The sequence below is a fragment of the Triticum aestivum genome, chromosome 7A (assembly GCF_018294505.1).
Source record: "Triticum aestivum cultivar Chinese Spring chromosome 7A, IWGSC CS RefSeq v2.1, whole genome shotgun sequence".
In the NCBI taxonomy this organism is placed as follows: domain Eukaryota; kingdom Viridiplantae; phylum Streptophyta; class Magnoliopsida; order Poales; family Poaceae; genus Triticum; species Triticum aestivum.
In genome coordinates, this window is record NC_057812.1 from 403,456,682 (window position 1) to 403,478,730 (window position 22,049).

At 49.1% G+C, this 22,049-nt stretch overlaps 1 protein-coding gene across 2 annotated transcripts in view; it reads right to left on the reverse strand.

The window, feature by feature from the left end:
• LOC123147173 (diacylglycerol kinase 4) overlaps window positions 1–21,767 on the reverse strand; it is a 32,572-nt gene extending 10,805 nt beyond the window's left edge. The window contains exons 1-7 of one of the 2 annotated variants that reach the window (XR_006473085.1): window positions 21,184–21,767; window positions 14,883–15,005; window positions 14,446–14,583; window positions 14,279–14,364; window positions 7,759–7,855; window positions 7,587–7,662; window positions 4,529–4,611 (exon numbers count right to left, since the gene is read on the reverse strand). Coding sequence is in view for 1 of the 2 variants with exons in the window: in XM_044566405.1 (XP_044422340.1) it covers window positions 4,529–4,611; window positions 7,587–7,662; window positions 7,759–7,855; window positions 14,279–14,364; window positions 14,446–14,583; window positions 14,883–15,005; window positions 21,184–21,642 (1,062 nt within the window). In the remaining variant the exon portion in view is untranslated. The remainder of the gene's footprint in view (window positions 1–4,528; window positions 4,612–7,586; window positions 7,663–7,758; window positions 7,856–14,278; window positions 14,365–14,445; window positions 14,584–14,882; window positions 15,006–21,183) is intronic. The other variant, XM_044566405.1, reaches the window with a different exon arrangement.
• Window positions 21,768–22,049: the final 282 nt, after the last annotated feature.

Below are 22,049 nucleotides of genomic sequence, written 5' to 3' on the forward strand. Positions count from 1 at the left end.
TAACACACCAAACTGGCTGCTAAATAAGTTGTGTGTGTTTTCTTAGGTTACAATGATGAGCACAAGGGCTATCGGTGTTGCTTCCTGTCTGCTACCGAATGAGCATTTCTCGGAATGTGAATTTTGATGAGTCTCGTCTTTTCTATCCACGTCTATCCTCTTCTTCGGCCTCCTCCATTGAGGACATTTGTTTTATCACTTTTACCACACACCTATCACCCCATGTACTACTGCTGTAGACTCATGTAACAGTCCAGGAGCAACACTTTCTTTAGAAATTGGTTTTGCATCATGATCATCTCATTAGCATCTCATGAGCATCATTTTAATTTAATTTAACTTCAGATGAGGATTAATTCAACCCTCAAGGTTTTTCCTAAAAGGCTAAAACCTTAAATTTTGTCAAATGTCAAAAATGCCTTCTCAAACCCTAGACAATTTGGATAGAGTCCCATTTTATAATGTTGTCCCTCACAAAAATTTAAGGTTTAAAAATATTTAATTTGGATACTGAATTAAAACCTAAACCCTAGATTATTTTTCCATTTTATTAAATGGCGGATAACTAAACCCATTCCCCTTTGCATGTTTTACCCCAAGACTCACTCTGAAACTTTGCACCTAGGCTTCATATATTATTTGGGAGCTACCCTAATTATTACATGATTTTACCCCAAGTCTATCACCTAACTATAGTTCAAACCTCCAAATGTATTATTCTGCCTTCTATTTTCAAAACAAAAATTAGACCTTGCCTAAATACCCTGGTTATTTTTGTGTGGCCTTGATAAATACTCTCTCCGTCCCGAATTACTTGTCACATAAATGGATAAGAACGGATGTATCTAGAACTATAAATACATCTAGATACATCCATTTCTGCGACAAGTAATTTAGGACGGAGGGAGTACCAAAGAGACCACATTTGAATTTTTAGACCATTTAGAATTCACTTGAGACCCCCTAACTATTTTCCAAAGAACAACTTTCTTATTTTCTGTATTAAACCCAACCATTTTCACTCTGGCACAACCCAACTGGGCACTGCGGAGCTAGCCATCGCCCATGTGCGCAGCTAACCAATAGTCACGACACAACCTTTTCCCTCTTCCTCAGCCCAAGGCGTAGCCCTGCCCACCCCACCAAACTTGTTAATTGGACCCTGTTCGCATGAGCCCCCTCGAGGACGTAAGCCACCAGCCACCCCGCTGCACCTCCTCAACCCATAAAGCCACTCCGCGCTCCCAAACCCTAACCCTTCTTCCTCCCTTTTGCCACTGCCAGGTAACTCTCCTCCCTCCAACCTCTTCCCCATGCCCATGGCCCCACCCGTCAGTCACTGCGGCTAACCATGTGAATAAAACTTCAATTAATAATGAATAAAACTTGTCAACCGTGTGAGTGCCTTGGGATTGCTTCCTCGTGTGTGATTGCGCTCTCTTTCCTTATCTTTGGTAGATGCAAGTTGTAGCGTACCTCTATAGAATGCTAGTGCTTTTTGCCGCTCAAACCACATATACCCTTTCCTTGAGAATGTTGCATACTTAGTATAGATCTGATGTAAGTCTTGCGGGTACAGTTTAGTACTCACCTTGCTATATTAATTCTTTTGATTCGGATGCTACAAATCAGATGGCAACATTAGGAGCAAGCAGTCCCTTTGGTGAAGGACAGCGTTAGATATGGTTACTCCTCAGACAGTGGGATGACAGGATATGGACGCCATTAGCTTTTCTTTAGCCTTCTTAAGGCATTTGCTAAAATCACAAAATTGGGATATCTTTGGTGAAGGATGGTTTCATTTGCATTCCCATGCTGCAAATCAGATATGGACGCCCATGTGAGTGCCATGGGATCTCTTTGGTGAAGAACGACTCCATTTGCATTTGTTAATTTTGCCTCATTGTAGCTGTTGTATACTGTTGCAGACCTGTTGAACAATTGTGTTGTGATACTGACCGTTCCACCCACATAGTGTGCACGTTGGCACGTGTACATTGTGTTTCGTGGCTATCTTGGGGTTGATACTATGCGGATACTAGCGGAGGTGCTCTGGATAGGGCCGTTCCCGGGGCGTCACACCCCACGCCGTATTCACTTGCAACTTCCCCACCTCGTTTGTTACCTGAGGCTACCTCGTCTCACTCGCCCCTTAAGGCTTCCCCAGTGATCCTCGTCCTCTTCTTTACTACTCCCTCCGTTCCGAATTACTCGTCGCAGAAATGGATGTATCTAGAGTTGTAGATACATCCATTTCTGCGACGAGTAATTCAGAACGGAGGGAGTATGCTCGTCGTCCACGTCTTGTGGATTCTTCTAATGTGTCATCCTCTTCTGATGAGCCATCTCCCTCAACTACACTGTCTCTTTCTGCTGGCGACGCACCACCTCCAGCTCAACCTACTTATGTTTTCTACACTCGCCCGCTTTCACCTATTGATTGTTGTGGTTTTTCTGGCACAACTCTTCTTGAGCATATCGTGACGTTGTTGTTCATCCCGAATGGTAGCATGCGATAGCAGAGGATATTGCTGCTCTTGGGGATCTCATCTCCCATCCTGTGTTCGTGCCATCACATGTAAGTGGGTCTATAGGGATAAGACTCATTCTGATGGTTCTCTTGAGCTCTAGAAAGCTCGCATTGTGGTCTGTGAGAAAAGGCATGGTCATGAATACGATGAGACATCTGCTCACATGGCCTGCATGAACAGTGTTCGCACACTTCTCGTTACGGCTTATGTTTGTCACTGGTCTTGTCTCTTAGCTTGATGGCAAGAATGCATTTCTTAATGGTGAGTTAAGTAAAGAGGTATACATGCAGCCGCCACCTAGGTATTATGTTCCTAGTGGTATGACATGTCATCTTCGTTGCTCTCTATATGGTTCTAAGCAAGTCCCTCATGCCTGGTTTGAGCATTTCTACTCAGTGGTGACTGCGGCTGGTTTTTCAGCGAGTGCTCATGATCCTGCGCTTTTTGTCCACCTTTCAACTCATGGGCGAACTCTTTTTCTGTATGTTGATGGCATGATCATCACTGGCGACGACTCTGAGTGCATTGCCTTTGTGAAGGCATGTCTTAGTGAGCATTTTCTTCTGTATGATCTTGGTCCTCTTTGCTATTTTCTTGGGATTGAGGTTTCTTCTATCTCTGATGACTTCTTTATTTCCCAAAAGAATTATATCCATGATCTTCTTGCTCGTGTTGCCCTTACTGATGAGCACACAACACACTGTTGAGACTCAGATGGAGCACAATGTCCACCTTTGGGCTTCTAACGGTCAGTCTTTGTATGATCCGACACGCTACTGTCAACTTGTTGGGAGTCCTGTCTATCTAGTTGTCACTCGTCTAAACCTTTCCTATCTCGTTTACATTCTGAGTCGGTTCATTTATGCTCCCACTTCAGCCAACTACTGTCACCTCCTTCGTCTTCTATGATATCATCATGGGACTATCTCTCGCCACCTCTTCTTCCCATGCTTCAGTTCGTTCCAGTTTCAGGCCTATTCACATGCCACTTGGCTAGCAATCATTCAGATCGTTGGTCCCTTTCTGCTAACTGTGTTTTTCTTAGTGGTTCTCTCATTGCCTTGAAGACAGAAGAAACATACTGCAGTTTCTCGTTCGATTTCAAATCCCGAGTTGTGAGCTATGGCTCTTTTAACAGCAGAGATGACTGTTATTATGTCTGCTTGTGGATTTTGGTGTTTCTGTCACTACAACTACTCTCTTGTCAGACAGTGGATGTGCTATCAGTATTGCGTGTGACCATATGAAGCATGAGCTCACCAAATCATATTGGTGTTGATGCTTCCTTCGAGCACTCCAGTGTGCAGGATCAGACTATTGCTTTTCAGCATATGCCTTCCGAGTTACAGTTGTTATATTTCTTCCTGAAGACCTAGACTAGACTCTTTGGTTCGCACTGGAAAACTACACTGCCAATACTGGATATCACATGAAACAAACACTATCATGGATGGGAAAGTATCCAGTGCTCCCAGCCTTGGGGTACTCCCAGTGCTCCAATGTCAAAAAGCATTTTTAAATGTTTCAAAAAATTCCGGAAAAAAATGAGAATGTTCACAAGGAATGTCACTACATCCCATAAAATATTTAGGTCCAACATCGAAATGCACATTGAGAAACAAAAAAGAAAAATACAGATCTGAATAGTATCAATGTTGCTTTTGTCTCTTCTTTACACTATTCATCCTAGATTTCACATTTTTGTTTCTCAATGTGTGATCCGAGTTTGGACCTGAAACTTTTAGGGCTTGTAGTCACATTCATTATGAACATTCATAATTTTTTTTCGGAATTTTTTGAAATATTAAAAAAAATGTTTATTGACATTGGAGTACCGGGAGTACTCCAAGGCTGGGAGCACCGGATACTTTCCCGTATATATAGAACCTAAAAGGACATAAAACTTGAACATGCAATGTTATATCAGAAAGTTTAGGCCGAGGAGCTGTGGAATTCCCATTATTTAGTGAAGGCAGGGGCTTCACTAAGTTGCATACCTTATTAGATAAAGGACCACTGGCAAGGAATGGCTTTTCATCACGTAGTTGGTGAAATCCGTAAGCCACTTGAGCATCCATCCCTGCGTTTTCAAATAAAGTGCACAGTGAATGCATGTTTTCATTCTGAAAGATTCCTACGCCATAGACAAATTAGATACAACAAACATCATATGGTAACAACAAAACAAGCTCCACGTATGTATAACACAAGAAGATTATTCATCTCATTATTTCGAGGATAGTACTAAAAATTGTGTTATTACTTTCACTTATTATGAAACAGCATAAACATGTACAAACTTATCACGCAAGAACAATATAAATATATATGATCGACTATTTTAGAAGATAATGAGCCAAGGGCAAAGCCCCAAGGCAGACGGACGCGGCGAGGACGCTCGCGGCTCGGGTCCGCGCTCTTTTTCTCCCTCTCTCAGCTCCAATCAGCCAGATCCAGATCCACAGCCCCAACCTCGACGCGTCCCCGTGCGGCGCTCCACTTCATGCTCGCCCCTCTCCCTCCGGTCTCGAAGCGCCCCCGTGCGCGTCCAGCGTCGTCCACCTCCGCTTCTTCCGCTCCAGCTCTGCTCGCTGCTCTCCACCTCCCGCTCGCCCACTCACTACGCCTCCATCGCGCGCCCGTGTGCGTCCAGTCTCGACCACCTCCGCTTCCTGGCGCCCCCGTGCGGCGCTCGCGCTGGTGGTTGCGCCCCCGGGCCTGCTCATTGGAGCTGGCCGCCCTCTTCGCGTAGCCTGCACTTTATGCGCCTCTCGGCGCCTGATGCTTTGCGGGTTGGCTGCGCCCCCACCTCTCCATCGTGCAGCCTCGAGCACCCATCCACCTCTCCTCTTCATTATCATGGTGCCGCCCAGCATGCCCACGTCGACCCCCACCGCCCTCTCTGGATGGCTCGTGTCCACCAACGGCATCATCCCTCGGATCCAAATTTGCCAAACGCTCTGCTCCTGATCCGTCCACTGGTGCTGCTTCTCTGCGCGTTGCTCGGTGGGGTTGAGTCGTTTGGTTGATGTGGAGGCCGGAGCAATCCTTGCCGGCGGACAACGACGACGTCTGCAGACGCCGCGTCCACCTTGGTGGCGTTCTCCTGCCTTCTACATCTCGGTGGTCAGCTTGCTGACTCGGCAATTCCATGCCGACTCACCTCCAGCTCTCCTCAGTTGATGTTTTTCATTCTCGGCAACCCGGTAATCTCCTCTTTCTCGCATGGGGGGAATTGACGATAACCCCCTTTGTTTGCGGATCCTGGCTAAGAGGCCCCTTTTTGCTGCCACTGGCATGTGGGGTTTAAGTGAGCTGGGGGCTGTATGTTTTTTGGGTCCGGTTTTCCTTATAAACTGGATCAAGGTTTTCGATCCGGTCTTCCTCATAAACCGGATCACGGTTTTTGACCTGGTTCCCCTCATAAACTGGATCATTTTCTTTGAATAGAGATCATATTCAGGTGGGGATCCCCACCACCACCCGCCGTGACATGTTAAAAAAAAGTTTCCTCAACCTTAGAATGATTTGCAACAGATTTGTTAATACATATGAATAAATATATGAAGGTGGATATCAAACGCGTTTCTTTTAGCAAACAAGATTATTTCACTTAGAAGAAGACACTAAAAGATATATAACCCACGAGTGAATTGTCATCATCTTGTCCTCGAGTAGCATGAGGGTGATGCTCAACGGCAAGCCGGGTCTGGTGGTTTGGCACAACAAGGGTCTGAGACAGGGTGACTCGCTTTCCTTGATGTTGCTTGTGTTGATGATTGAGACTCTCAACAGGTTGCTGGCCAAGGCCAAGGAATTCGAGTAGCTCCGTCGCCTAGCACCTCCAGATCTGACAGCGAGGGCCCCAACAACGCCCTAGAGGCAGCATCGGTTATGGAGTGCCACCTTGATCAAGCACCTCAGGATACCTCTCGTGTTGAGGAGGTTGTCGAGCGAGGCACTCCAACACTTGGTTGACAGGATTGCGGACCGCCTTCCCACGTGAAAGGCCTCCATGATGGCCAAGGGGAGACGTCTCACCTTGGTCAAGTCAGTTCTGGCTACCATGCCTTTGCACCAGATGGTGGTCCTCGGCTTGAACAAGAAGACCAAGAAACAGATTGACAAAATCCTGAGAGGCTTCCTTTGGCTGGGCAGGGTGGCTACACAGTGCGACCATTGCCACGTCAACTGGTTCAAGGTATGCAGGCCCCTTCGCTTGGGAGATTTGGGTGTTACCTTGGCAGAACGGCGATAAGCCTAAGGGTCCGTTAGTTGTGGTGGACGTGCACCGATCCCCTCCATCCTTGGAGGGGCCTCGACCTGCAATTCTCCTGTGATGAGCGTGAGGTGTTCACCGCATCCAATAAAATGGTGGCTGGCAAGAAAACTACTGCCTTATTCTAGAAGAATCGCTTGCTTGATGGTCGCACCATATCAGAGATTGCGCGGCGCCTGAGCTTCTTTTTTTTGGTCTCAGGGTAGCGGACCGTCAGTGAGGCGTCAGTGAGGCCAAGCCGGCCGCTGATGGATCTCGGAGACAGAGGGCTTTGAGTCGTGATAACCCTTTAGCAGTACATCCAGACTGGACGGTTGGTGCGCAGGGTCCATCTTTCAGCCTCTCCGGACCCAACACTCTCAGTGTCGAAGAGTCACTGCTGGAGAGCAGAGCGCATGCCGGGCCTGCAACATGCGGCGTGCTGCATACTCTGTGATCACTCGAAGGAGACGATGGCTCATCTCCTCACACTGCTCCTTATCGTGTGCGTGTGGCACGAGGTGCTCTCTGGGTTGCGCTCAACGGCGTGCCACCCCGATGGGGGGACGCCTTCGTGGACTAGTTTCATCAAACGTGTCACTCCGTCTAGACAACCGCATGGAAACTCAAGGCTTTTGCATTTTCTTGAGAAAAAAATAGATATATAACCAAGATTATTCCAAATAAGAGCATAACCTAAAAATAATATTTAGGGGATACTAGGAAATACATTCTTAAATAATGAAGACAAATACAAGCAATGCAGCTAGAAGTTATCAAGTCAAGAAAGAAAGTACCTATGCTGAAGTAATTGTAGAAGACGCCGTCAAAGCAACAAACTGTCTCAGCCAACTCTCCCTCAGCAGTGCCATCCTGCAGGACATATTATTGCATTCACGTGGATCGGAGTGTGCGAAAATAAACTGCATTGGATTGATGAATTGCTAGAAGATAGTCTATAAGCAGTACATCATAAAATGTACACTCTCCGAGGTGCCTAAGGGAGTGGGGAAGATCCAGTTCTTGTTCTTCTCCTTCTTCTGGCATAGAAACGACGATGTGCCAACTGCACAAGGAAACTATGCTACTGAGAAACTGGAAGTGAACAATTCTGGAAGTACAGACCATACCTACTAAAGAAGGAAACATCATGTAGCGAGTTCTGCGATAAGCTTTCATATAAAGAAAACCATTAAGGCATTAATACGTACTCCCTCTGTAACTTAATATAAGACGTTTTTTGACACTGTCATAGACTCTAAAAACGTCTTATAAAAAGTTACAGAGGTAGTACATGGAATCTTTCATGATAGCTATGACTATCTGGCATTTCAATCACAGCATGCTATGTTAAACTAGAGTAACACCCCCTCCCCCCCAAAAAACAGCCAATGTGTATTATCAGCAGCTGCAGTTGGCATCATAAAACAGGACCATCGAATACAGACTTGACAAATCACCAGGATCTTACTAACAACAACAACAACAAAGCCTTTAGTCCCAAACAAGTTGGGGTAGGCTTGAGGTGAAACCCATAAGATCTTGACCAACTGATGGTTCTCGCACCTGGATAGCAAGTTTCCACACACCCCTGTCCATGGCTAGTTCTTTGGTGATACTCCAGTCCTTCAGATCTCTCTTTACGGACTCCTCCCATGTCAGGTTCGGTCTACCCCAACCTCTCTTGACATTATCAGCACGCTTTAGCCGTCCGCTATGCACTGGAGCTTTTGGAGGCCTGCGCTGAATATACCCAAACCACCTCAGACGATGTTGGACAAGCTTCTATTCAATCAGTGCTACCCCAACTCTATCTCGTATATAATCATTCCGGACTCGGTCCTTCCTCGTGTGGCCACACATCCATCTCAACATGCTCATCTCCGCCACACTTAATTGTTGAAAATGCCGCCTTTTAGTTGGCCCACACTGCAATCCGAATCACCATCCTATAGAACTTGCCTTTTAGCTTGTGTGGCACTCTCGTCACAGATAATGCCAGAAGCTTCGCGCCACTTCATCCATCCGGTTTTGATTCGATGATTCACATCTTCATCAATATCCCCATCCTTCTGCAGCATTGACCCCAAATATCAAAAGGTGTCCTTCCGAGGCACCACCTGCCCATCAAGGCTAACCTCCTCCTCCTGGTGCCTAGTAGTACTGAAACCGCACCTCATGTACTCGGTTTTAGTTCTACTAAGTCTAAAACCTTTCGATTCCAAGGTTTGTCTTCAAAGCTCAGACTTCCTATTGACCCCTGTCTAACTATCATCGACTAGCACCACACCATCCGCAAAGAGCATACACCACGGGATATCTCCTTGTATATCCCTTGTGACCTCATCCGTCGCCAAAGCAAAAAGATAAGGGCTCAAAGCTAACCCCTGGTGCAGTCCTATTTTAATTGGAAAGTCAGCAGTGTCGCCATCACTTGTTCGACACTTGTCACAACATTATCATGCATGTCCTTGATGAGGGTAATGAACTTTGTTGGGACTTTGTGTTTCTCCAAGGCCCACCACATGACCTTCCGCGGTATCTTATCATAGGCCTTCTCTAAGTCAATGAACACATATGCAGGTCCTTCTTTTGCTCCCTATATCTCTCCATAAGTTGTCGTACCAAAAAAATGGCTTCCATGGTCGACCTCCCAGGCATGAAACCAAAACTGATTTTTGGTCACACTTGTCATTCTTCTTAAGCGTCAGTGACTCTCCCATAGCTTCATTGTATGGCTCATCAGCTTAATACCATGGTAATTAGTACAACTCTGAACATCCCCTTGTCCTTGAAGATTGGTACTAATATTCTCCGTCTCCATTATTCCAGCATCTTGTCTGCCCGAAAAATGAGGTTGAAAAGCTTGGTTAGCCATACTATCGCTATGTCCCTAAGGCCTCTCCACACCTCAATGGGGATACAATCAGGACCCATCGCCTTGCGTCCTTTCATCCTTTTTAAAGCCTACTTGACCCCAAGACTCCTGGATTCGCCGCACAAAACGCCTGCTGGTATCATCAAAGGAGTCGTCCAGTTCAATGATAGAGCTGGTATCATCAAAGGAATCGTCCAGTTCAATGGTAGAGTTGGTATTATCAAAGGAGTCGTCCAGTTCAATGGTAGAGCTTTCATTTTTTCCCCATTGAACAACTTGTCGAAGTACTCCCGCCATCTATGCTTAATCTCCTCGTCCTTCACCAGGCGCTGGTCTGCTCCGTCCTTGATGCATTTGACTTGGTCAACATCCCTCGTCTTCCTCTCTCGGATCTTGACCATCTTATAGATGTCCCTTTCGCCTTCCTTCATGCCTAAGCGCTAGTAGAGGTCCTCATATGTCCGACTCCTTGCTTCACTCACAACTCGCGTAGCGGCCTTCTTTGCCATCTTGTAGTTCTCTATGTTGTCTGCACTCCTATCCAGGTATAGGCGTCTGAAACAATCTTTCTTCTCCTTAATAGCCTTCTGGACATCATGATTCCACCACCAAGTATCTTTAGCTTCGCTTCTACCTCCCCTGGACACTCCAAACTACTCTGAGGCCACCTTAGAATGCAAGTTGCCATCTTCATCCACATATTGTTCGCATCCCCTCCTTCCTCCCAAGGGCCCTCCTTAATGGCCCTCTCCTTGAACGTCTGAGCTACCTCCCCCTTGAGCTTCCACTACTTCGTTCTAGCGACTCTGGCACGCCTATCCCGCTGGACACGAATCCGGAAGCGGAAGTCAGCAACCACAAGCTTATGCTGAGGGACAACACTCTCTCCATGTATCACCTTACAGTCTAAACACGCACGCCTGTCTTTTCTTCTCGAGAGGATGAAATCAATCTGGCTAGAGTGTTCACCACTACTAAAAGTCACTAGATGTGATTCTCTCTTTTTAAAGAGGGTGTTAGCTATGATCATGTCGTAGGATAAATCACTAGGATCTTACTAACATGGGAAATTCCATGAAGACTGTTTGGATTAACTGTGGACTAAACCCTGTCTCCTGCACAGCTAGTGTGAACAAAGAGCAACAAAGTCAAAAATAGGCTGCATAGGATAACCTGCAGCACGTCAGGATAGGATACAACTCAGGATAGTAGTCAGGGCAGTGCGGCTAGGATTTTTGATTCCATGTTCACACAAGTACTACTAGCAAACTTTTGTGCTAACCAGTACGTAACTAGTCCTATAAAAGGACATGTATCTTCTTCATTAGCAAGAAAATGGCATTCAAGCTTCACTCACCAAGATCCAGTGTCTCTCTCGTGCTAGTCCACACGACGGTCCTTTCCTAGTCCCGAGCACTCGCAGCTCAACCCTGAGCACTCGCAGTTTAGGCTAACATTAATCACTTACAATGTATCACAATTGGTACTCCCTCCGTAAATAAATATAAGTGTTTAGATCACTAAAGTAGTGATCTAAACACTCTTATATTTCTTTACAGAGGGAGTATAATCCAAGGACTAGTAGTGGGCACCCCACATGACAGTAACTACCTCATTTCCCAAATAGATGTCATTCAGGAATGGATGCAATCACAATTTTCTAACTTCGTTTTTCATGTGAAATTAGTAGATTTATCGTCAAAAGTACTTCAAGCAGTTATATATTTTTATAACTTCTGCTAATATACAAGTATCAAAATGTGATGGTCAACTGTGTACCGGAGATCGTATTCATGTCTGAAACCCACACATTTGGAAAGAGAAGTGTGCATTTCAAGGACAATGTTAGTCCTTATTTGTTATGGGTGGTGGCTAGCTAAAGCAACAGGCGTATCAAGAAGTGCACAGGCAACCAGGAGGCAGCTGTCCTTTAAATTAGGTTGGGATTGCTTTAGCTGGAAATTAAATTAACTAATACATATGCATCACGTTTGTACTAAATTAGAAAACAGAATATGTATGTTATGGCCGGTTTAGCTAGGCCCACCGGGCAATCTTAGCCCACAAGTTATCTTAGGTTAATTCTTATGCAAGTTATCTTAGGTTAATTCTTCTGCAAGTTATCTAGGTTATAAATATAGGCTGTAAGACTCTTTTTGGAATTAAGCAATAAGAAGATTATTATCTCTATTGCCCGGCTCCCAGAGGAGCCGGAACCCTAGCCGCCTTTAACCCTAGCCGCCGCCGCCATCTCCCTCCTCTTCTGCGCCGGCGCCCAACCGCCGGCGCGGCCGCTCATGGCCTCACCCAGCTCCCTCCTTCCCTTACTGCTTACGCCCTAGGCCTGGTAGGGTACAAGTTCCTACCAATTTGGTAATCAGAGACCATGTTCCGATCATGTCGCTGCCACCATCACCGCCGGCGCTTTCCAGCGGGTCCACCGCGCCGATGACGACGGCGCCGTCCCTCACCGTGCCGATGCTGCCGGCGCCGCCCCTCACCGCTCCGACGACGTCCGCAGCCGGGTCAACCGCGCTGGCGGCCCCCGTCTCCACCGCAACCCCGGCCACGCCGTCCTCCACGATTCCTCCTGCGCACCGCCGTCTGCCGTCTTCACCCCGGAGCAAGTCACGGCCACCCTGCGGGACCTCATCACCGCCGTCCAGAGCCTCCACCTGCAGCAACAGCAGTACGCGGCCGGGCCCTACATGCCCCTGCCGACGGCGGCCGCTGCCGCCTACGGCCACACGCCGTGGCCGGCCCAGGGCGTCTCCCCGTACGGCGCCCCTCTGATGCTGCCGCTCCAAGCGGCTCCACCGGGCGGCCCTCCGGCTGCCACGGCGCCCCTCTGGCCCCTGGCGCCGACGCCGTCTTCGGGCCCTTGGCCGCTCCAGCAGATGCCGCAGGCGGCGGCCACCGGACAGCTGCAACCGTTCTCCGCGCCGACTTGCACCGGGCAGCCCCTGCTGCCGTTCCTGGTGGGACACCCCAGCGGGACCACGCCGGCCGCGGCCCCTCTGTGGTACTTGCCGCCCCCCCCCCCCCCCCCTCCCGCGGCCACCGACACCCCAGCCCATCCCCCGCCACCGACGCTACAACCACCGGCACCGCCCCTGCCTAGCTCAGGGGCACCCTCGCCGACCGGCCTCCCGATTCATCAGGTCCGGTTACCGTCCTCCCCGTCGCCACTTCCAGCGTGGGTGGCTGGGCCTTCGTCTTTGCCAGTCTACACCACGGCCCCCGAACAGCAGACTCCGTTCCCGCAGTTCGGGGGGGCATCTGGTTCTGTCGGTCCCTACCCGGAGTACTCCGACTAGGCGCCACCCGCCTCGCTGCTCCGCACCTCCGAGCCAGCTCGACACGGCGCTCCGACCTAGACACCGCCGCGGTTCGCCAAGATCGACTTCGCCACCTATGACGGCACGGAGGACCCCCTCAACTGGCTCAACCAATGCGACCAGTTCTTTCGCGGGCAGCGCATCCTCGCATCGGAGCGTACCCGGCTCGCCTCGTACCACCTCCGCGGCGCGGCACAGACCTGGTATTACGCCCTCGAGCAGGACGAGGGCGCCATGCCCCCTTGGGAGCGCTTCCGCGAGCTTTGCCTCCTTCGCTTTGGGCCTCCGGTTCGTGGGAGCCGCGAGGCAGAGCTCGGCCGCCTTCCCTTCACCTCCACGGTGCAGGACTACGCCGACCGTTTCCAGGCCCTGGCATGCCATGCGTCGGGTGTAACGGCGCAGCAGCGGGCCGACCTCTTTGTCGGTGGACTTCCGAATCACATCCGCGTGGACGTGGAGCTTTGGGGACCCCAGGATCTCCAGTCGGCCATGTACTACGCCCGCGGTGGCCATCTAGCAGGAATCACCGTCCCGGACCGCTGGGTTGCTACCCGGGCCGGATTCCGCACAGGGTCGGCCTGCGTAGGCTTCTGCGGCACCCCTCGTCGCGACCGCGGTGCGGCCGTTCCGCCGGCTCACATCAGCCGAGCTACTCGAGCGTCGCCGCCAAGGGTTGTGCTTCAACTGCGACGAGCCCTACACGCCCGGCCATGTCTGCCCGTGACTCTTCTACCTGGAGGTTGCAGACTACATTCCGGAGGACACTGTCGCCGCCGACCTGGCCGCCCCAGCTGTCGAGAAGGTGTTTGACGCTGGTTGATCACCTCCAGGAGTTCCGCAAGCGCTTCCCCACCTTACAGCTCGAGGACGAGCTGTTTGTGCAGGCGGGGAGAAGTGTTATGGCCGGTTTAGCTAGGCCCACCGGGCAATCTTAGCCCACAAGTTATCTTAGGTTAATTCTTATGCAAGTTATCTTAGGTTAATTCTTCTGCAAGTTATCTAGGTTATAAATATAGGCTGTAAGACTCTTTTTGGAATTAAGCAATAAGAAGATTATTATCTCTATTGCCCGGCTCCCAGAGGAGCCGAAACCCTAGCCGCCGCCGCCATCTCCCTCCTCTTCCGCAATGGTGCCCAACCGCCGGCGCGGCCGCTCATTACCTCACCCAGCTCCCTCCTTCCCTTACTGCTTACGCCCCAGGCCTGGTAGGGTACAAGTTCCTACCAATGTAGAAGATCTTAAAAACTTCACTATTAAATAAACAAGAGTGACCTGTCTAAACATGAAACTGTGCCCAAAATAGCCTTGTAGAGAGATCGTTTAGCAGCTGCTTTCCATGAGAAAGGAAATGAAGCACCCTGAAAATAACAGTTAAGTGATGAAAATTCCGAGTAAGTATCACAGGAAGACTGTAAGAACAAAAGAAAGACATCTTTTACCCAACCAAAACTCCTGGAAAGATCATTTCCTGTTCCAAGGGGTATGACAGCAACTGGAGGAACCGGTCCCCGGTTCTGCACATATAGTTCTCCTAAGCATCCCAGCACCCAACCTACTGTACCATCACCTCCTGCTACCTAGGTACGTTAAGCACAGTAAGTATTCAGAAATCATTGGGGAAAATGAGAAGGGTATTGCTGACTACTGTGTACGGCATTGCATGGAACAGTGAAACAATATACTTCCCGTCATAATTTTAGTCAGATTATTTCTTCTTTTCAACTCAAAATACTTAAGAATCGAATAGTATAATACTCCTTCCTTCCTAAAAGGTAAGGCCCCATTGAATCAAGGCTAATTTGACCTTAAATCTGACAAAAAAACTACGAGTTATATGCCACACAACTGATGTAATGGTGTTTAGTTGTTAAGTTACCATGACTCTCAGGTTATTGCGAACTGATCTTGCACTATGATACCCAGAATCAGCAAGTTGCTCCAAACAACCCAATCCATATTCCACAAATGCAGATGGCTTAACGACCGTAATATCGAAAACCTGGAGTCATAAAAGCTGGCGTCAGTAACAAAACTGCTTAGTATTTCTGTCTTTTTGGAAAGGTATATTTCTGCCTTTCAAGATGCAGCAGTTCAAAAAAATTGAAGATATGGCATGTTGATCAATATTCCCAGACTCAACCAGAATATAAGTACAAAGAGTGCTGATCCAAGTTCCAGCAACAGAGCAGAACATATACAGGAAGCAGAAAGGTGAGAGTTTTCTAATTTAGGTTATATCCTGCCACTATACTGAGATACTTGCACCCACCGGTGGAGCTACAGCAAGGCCAGATAGGCCATGGCCCGCCCAGGACTGAAGGGAAAAAACATTTTATAGGAAGCCCAGCCCATAACATTGCAGTTTGGTAGCACACTTTGCAGTGTCTGGCCTGCCCAACCTTTTTATGGTAGCTCCGCCACTGCTTGCCCCCCCCCCCCCAATAGAAAACAATAGATTCTTAAGGATGGAGGTCAAGCGACAGTAAATAAAACTCTACTGTGCACAATAAAGCCAATTCAGATTCATACAAAATGAAAAGGCTTTTATGCAATTCAGAGCGTAAAGTGAAAGGCTATTGCAGTGTTCTGTATCTGTCATCAGAATCATCAATGCAGTTGTGTCAGTCGTGAGAACTAAAATTTCCCATTTTCCTCGGCAGAGAAAAACCTTGGACATATTTTAGTAACCCATGCGCAAACACTGTGTGTGTGCGTGCGTGCATGGGGTACATATATATATGGGGTACTCTATGTACCTATTGTGCACGCGTGTGTGTACACTGTTTCCCTTACTCAACGAAAACGATAAATTTGTGCCAGAATAAGCATATTAAGTTTCCGATTTCTCTTATGTTTCAACTATTCAGTTGTTTCCTCTACATACTTGTTCACCATCTTCTTGCGCCAGCAGCTCCCTGAACAATGGTTCAACATCTACCGACCTTCCGCAGTTCATTACTTGCTAGCAGTGCCATAATCGTGTAAGCATGGTATCACTGTAACAATGGACAAGGATCTTTTCCAGCTAAGTCCATCAACAAGGTTCATATTTGTACACTGGATCACCCTAATGCAGATTAATATTGTTATATCCGCAAGGTTAATATACCTCTTTAGTATATATTATTTTTTATCAGAAATGAACATGAACATCTATTGACGATAATAACAGCATGGCTGCATATATGGAAGAATCTACTACTGACCTAAGCCTAATTACTGAAAAGTAGATAAAAGTAAACGACAATATTCTTCTCTGCTTTATTGAGGGGCCGGTCCCTTTAGATAATAGACAAGACTTGGCAAACAAGCCCGTAAATCTATTCAAACTCTAATACAATCTCTAAACTGACTGGACTCTTTCCTAACAAAGATGCTTAATCAACTAGGACTCTAATTAAGTGATATAAGACTCCACTGGACACTTCACTAACAAAGATGCTTTATCAACTAGGACTCTAATTAAGGGATAAGACTCCATGTTTGATGGGCTGGTCCACATAACACCTCTCTCTTCCTTGAAAAACAGCTTGTCCGCAAGTTGTAGGTTGTAGAAGAGCCGCGCGCACCGGTGACCCCAAACATAAATCTCGTCGCAGATAAAGCAAAGGCCTTGGCGACTACGTTCTGCTAAACTCTGCTGGATTGAGGCGCCGAACCTGCCGTGGCGGGGTTGGCTCCGGAGTGGTTGACGACAAAACATGTGCTAGTGGCGCTGGTGGGGAAGGTATTGTAGATGTATAGACCGCAGGAAGATCGGAGGGGCAAAAGTGCCCTGTAGGACCAGAAGGCTGGTGCGGTGACGTTGTTGGAGGGAACGCTGCTGCTCATAGGCCTTGGCGAGGGAGAAGGCGGTGTGGAGGTCAGATGGAAGCTGAAGCTTGATGTCAATGCGAAGACCATAGGGCAGACCTACTGTGCACAGAAACAGTTGTTGGGACGGTGTTAATGGCTCATTGTTGTGGCACATGAGCACTAGTCGAGGAAGTGAATGGCAGTTGTGCCTACTCGCCCAAGGGATTGGTGTGGAGTGACGGCCCAAACTGAACGCGGCAAGCTTCCTTGAACTGCTCCCATTTTGGCATGCCAAAATCCCGCTCGAGCTGTAAGTACCAGAATTAAGGGCATGTACAATGCATAGCCTCAAGGTGATGCCTCGCATGCCATGTAGGATCGGATATGACGTAAAGTAGGTTCGGATAGGGAAGCGGGATCCTCTCCAGGAGGCGGGTGCTTGAAGAGAAAAAATGTGGTCCGGTGACAAAAGCTGAAAAGGTTGAGTGAAAAGTAGAGATGCATGTGTACTAGAGTTTTTATTTTCTATTTCTTAATGAGGCCCGCTAGTGATAGCTTGCATTGGAGAGAAAAAAATTAATGTAGATGCCTCAAATTACTTCTTGTCATGGGGCATATGTATCCATATGCCACCATTGTACAGGCCCTAAGTGTCACTGGAGAGGTGGTAGGCTGCAGGCTAGACTTTGTCAGCCTCGTCCGTGCAATGTCCATGAAAAAACTGCTCATACCTATTGAGCCAACCAAGAGAATCGAGCGAACCATCATGCGTTGGGAAGTCGAGCTTGTGGAAGTAAGGCATGCCTGAACCAGAACCTGATCCGAGGTGATTGTTAGGTAGGGGCGGAAGGGAGGTGATGGGCGGGGTGGATCCTAGATGGGTTGTGGAGGGGGAGCGGTCATATCGGCATATGAAATCGTTTGGCAGGTGGAGGCGCGAAGGCGGTAGAGGTGGCTGCGAAAATCTACGGTTGCTGCTGCTGCTGATGGTAGGGCTGTTGCTGGTAGGTGGGCAGCAAAATTGCGGCGGATTTTATTTTTTTTGAACAGATTGGGACGGGATTTGGGGTGTAGGGTGAGGGTGCCAAGTGGCCCAGATTGATGTTAGGGGTTGACTGTGGCGAGCAAGGAGATGGCTGGAGTTGCTAAAAGGTGTTGGCCGCTGATGGTGGTTGGCAGCTGTCTGCACAGGGTTGTGTTGCGAGGGGAAGTAGACGGTGAAGGCAGGAAAGTGAGGGGATGATGGGGGTGGGCAATCTGCCCGGCGGGTGGAGCTCCGCCAGCGGCGATGGTGGCGATTCCCTCGCTGGGTAAGGGGACACCAGAGGTGCTTTTGGCGAGGGGAATCACCAGGGGCGAGTCACCGCTGGGGAGGAGGGCTTGGGACACGGAGGTGGAGTCATGGCTGGCAGCTGCAGCCGTGGTGGAATCTGGCAGTGGGGGCAGGGTCAGCTGCCGTTGCTCAAGCGCCGTCAAGCACTGCACCAGACCGTCGCACAATGAAAAGGCCTCTGTTATAAACTCCTTTTACCGATATCTGATACGGACCACCATAGTTCATGGCTGGAACTTCTCCTTGTCAGATCTCTACCCCAAACCCCTGAGGCCCTGGCCCAGCTCCGAGCACTTGATGACCCCTTCTCTGATTAGGAAATCTACGATGCTTTTCTCCAAATGAATCCAAATGCCAGCCCTGGACCTGACAGTTTTGGCCCTTGCTTCTACCGAAAAATATTGGCACTCCACGAAACAGACCATCATTCCTTTCTTCCGCGCTTTCCATAATCTAGACCCAGGTGTTGATCGTTTCAATACCGCCTTCATGGTCCTCCATCTGAAAGATAGTGTAGCCAGATCAGCAAAATGATTTCCGGCCCATCCCCCCTTAGAATTGCCCTCCAAAAGCCATTGCCAAGCTCCTCACAAATAGACTGGAACCCCTGATACCGCTCCTTATTCAGGACGACCAAACAGGGTTCATAAATGGCCGCTTCATTGCGGAAAACTTTATCTATGCGGCTGACCTGCTCAATTGTTGCCATTCTCGTATAGCCACGACGATGATCTTCAAACTTGATTTCCGCAAAGCTTTCAATTCCATCGCTTGGGAAACCCCTCCTACAACTCTTAATCCACATGGGCTTCCCACCCAAATGGGTTGCTAGGATTAACTCGCTACTATCCTCAGGAAAAACAGCTATCATGCCCAATGGGGTGCCGGGCAATTGGATCAGCTGCAAAAATGGGCTCCGCCAGGGAGACCCCCTCTGCCCCTATGTTTTTATCCTGGTAGCGGACATCCTCCAACGCCTAATCCTGCAAGCTCATCAAGATGGGCTACTTCACCACCCCTCGACCCAAATATTCCCCTTGCTGTCCTGCAATATGATGTTGATGATACGCCCATGCATCAACTTCCGGGGCAACTCATCTAAAATTGCTGCTGGATAAAGACAAACTCTCTAAAATTGATGATACGCTCAGAAGCCGGGGGTGATCCTCCTTCTCCAAAAAAAAAAAATCAACTTCCGGGGCAACTCATCTAAAATTGCTCCAGGCCAAAGATTTATCTCTATGGACCTTTGGCCTGCATTTGAGAGAACACCCCAGCGCCTCCCTCCCGTCACCAGCCTGCACGTACCCATTCACCAGGGCACACAACATTCCTTGCAGGCATTCCGTCGAACAGTGACTGAGCACCGGCGACTCGCCCCGCCCTCGCGTGCGAGGTAATGAGCGTGATCCCCAGTACCCGAGGAATGCAGAAGAAGGTGCACGTCGGATAGGCGGCCGAGCAGACCCGCGTGGACGCGGATGAGCGAGTTGTTCACGAGGAGGAATTCCGTGAGTCCGAGCCTGACAGTGTGGGCGTGGGCGTGGACGGCAAGCGCGAGGCGACGCGCACCGGGGGAGAAGGGAACGAGTTGAGGAGAGAGGGGAGGGTGTTCGGGGTGGGAGACTGGGGAGGAGAAGAGATGGGCGTAGAGCGGGATCCCGAACCCAAGAGCAGCCTCCCAAGCCCCGGACTGGAGCACCCGGATGTACATTGGTTCAGTCGGCCAGCGTCTGTACCGTCTGTCCATGTCACCTAATACACCACATTGTAGACAGCACGTACAACAGGGCGACTGACGGCCTGTAAATCAAAGTTAATCACATGAGATGATCTCCTTGTGGGCTGCCATGTGTTTGCATCAGACCTGATCAGACTTGCCTAATTAAACATAGAGCATGCTTGGATACGTTTTAGTCCCATGACTAAAAGTAGTGGGACTAAAACTTGCTAGTCTCACCCATGCTTGAATCCAAATACTAAAGAGACTAAAATCTAGTTATTGAGCATTTATTATCCTCCAAACCCTCCAATCCAGAACTAAGGAGAGGAATTAAATGAGGAGAGAGAGAGAATTAATACATATTTTAATAGGTTTCCCATGACTAAAAGATTTTAGCCTCAAGACTAGTCCTAGCCTCTCTTTAGTCAGGGGTGCTTGGAACTTTAGCCTCTAAAAGAGACTATTTTTAGTCAGACTAAAAATAGTCCCTCGTATCCAAGCACCCTCATATTCGGAGGCAGCAGCCGCATAGTTCCATGGCTGCTTGTGCGTCAGGAGATCTTGAGTCAATGAAACGACCGCGTGGTGTGGGGAACGGCGGCCGCGTGCTCGGCCGTGGTGATTGCTGAGGCTCCGGCGACTGACGGCGTAGAGACTCGCGTCAATTGGCGCCCCAATCTCAAGAGCTGGAAAAGGACACACCATGGCACCAGGAGACAGGCCGAACACATCCTGGTTCGATTGAGAGGCGTGATGGAGAAAGAGAATTGGAGGACTGACAAGTCATGGAGAAGAAAGCGTGCTCAATCTGCTCGTTCGAGGAAGAAGGAAAATCACGGGAAGGGGGAAAAGTTGTATTCCTAGAGCAGGAGATCTATCCGGGCGCACGATATGCGACGGCCTCGGTACAATGGGAAATATGCCGTCTATAAGCAGCGATTAGTATGAGAAAAGACCGTCGTTATTTTTGCAGACAGACCTTATCAGTTTTGTGTTTCTCTCTTCCCCACGTCATCTATTTTTCTACGTGGTCAGAGTTACAGACGGCTGACTGTACATAATTGTACATGCCCTGAGTACGTTACGTTGTGGTCGTGGAGTTCCACGCTACGCCGAAGCAGACCTGACGTGACCATGCCTGCCTGGATTCGCGGCACCGCGACCGCAGCTCCACGTAGCACCGGACGACCAACATCTCAACACGTAGTGGTGCGCATGTTTCCATATCCCTAAAATAAAATAAAATGGCCCTCTCACAGGCAGCGCCACGCAACACGAAACAGTCATACACTACTGCAGCATCTGAGAGAGGGACAGAGGTTTGACCTGGTCTTCGCCAATGAGCTCCTGGAGGCGAGACTTGAGGACGGGGCCGAGGCGACCGCCGCTACGCGGGTTGACGAACGCGACCAGGGGGTTCTCGGGAGCGTCCTCGGGCGCAAGGGCGAACCAGGGGTTGGCCGCGGTGCCGACCCCCGGGGCTTCCTCCAACGCGAAGGCGCCTGCCGACGGGTCCCTCGCCTTCAGCGCGGCGTGCAGAGCGTCGCGGAGGCGCTGCGGAAGCGCGACCCGGAGGCGGAGGTCCTCCTTCTCGAACACCGAGGACGCGGCGCGGCCGAACCCACAGCTCCGAAATGACAGCGACTCAATAAGAGCCCCAACCAGCGGCGGCGGCGCGGCCGCCGGCGGTGAACGCGGCAAGCGCAGCGCCTCCCGCTCCGCCGGCGACGGTGATGCCGATAGCGATATGGACATCTCCGAGCACGACCGCGACCGCGATCGCATCGCGATCGAGGGTTAGGATCTAGAAAATGCGTTTTCCGGTGATGGGCGGTTTGAATGGAGAAGGCTGAAGGAGGCGGAGTTTTGTATGGTCGTTTTTTCCTGCGATGGGAAGGAGGGCCGAGGAGAAGAGCTGCCTGCACCGCTCCTCAACGGGCAAGGCAGCTCAGGAAATAGCTAAAGAGTAATCCTATATTTACGGAGAAAAGAGATTCACCGTGCATCTCTCAGCCGTCCATTCCATTGAAAATCCACATGCCTACATGCTTATTTTCTTTGGTTGTTTAGCCGTTAGTTAATTTTAAATGGCTTCATGCATTTTTTTCGCGCAACAAAGAAATGGCTCCATACATGCATGCTTTTGCCATTGAGTTCGATGCGACATCTATTCCATCTCTCATGTCTTTTTC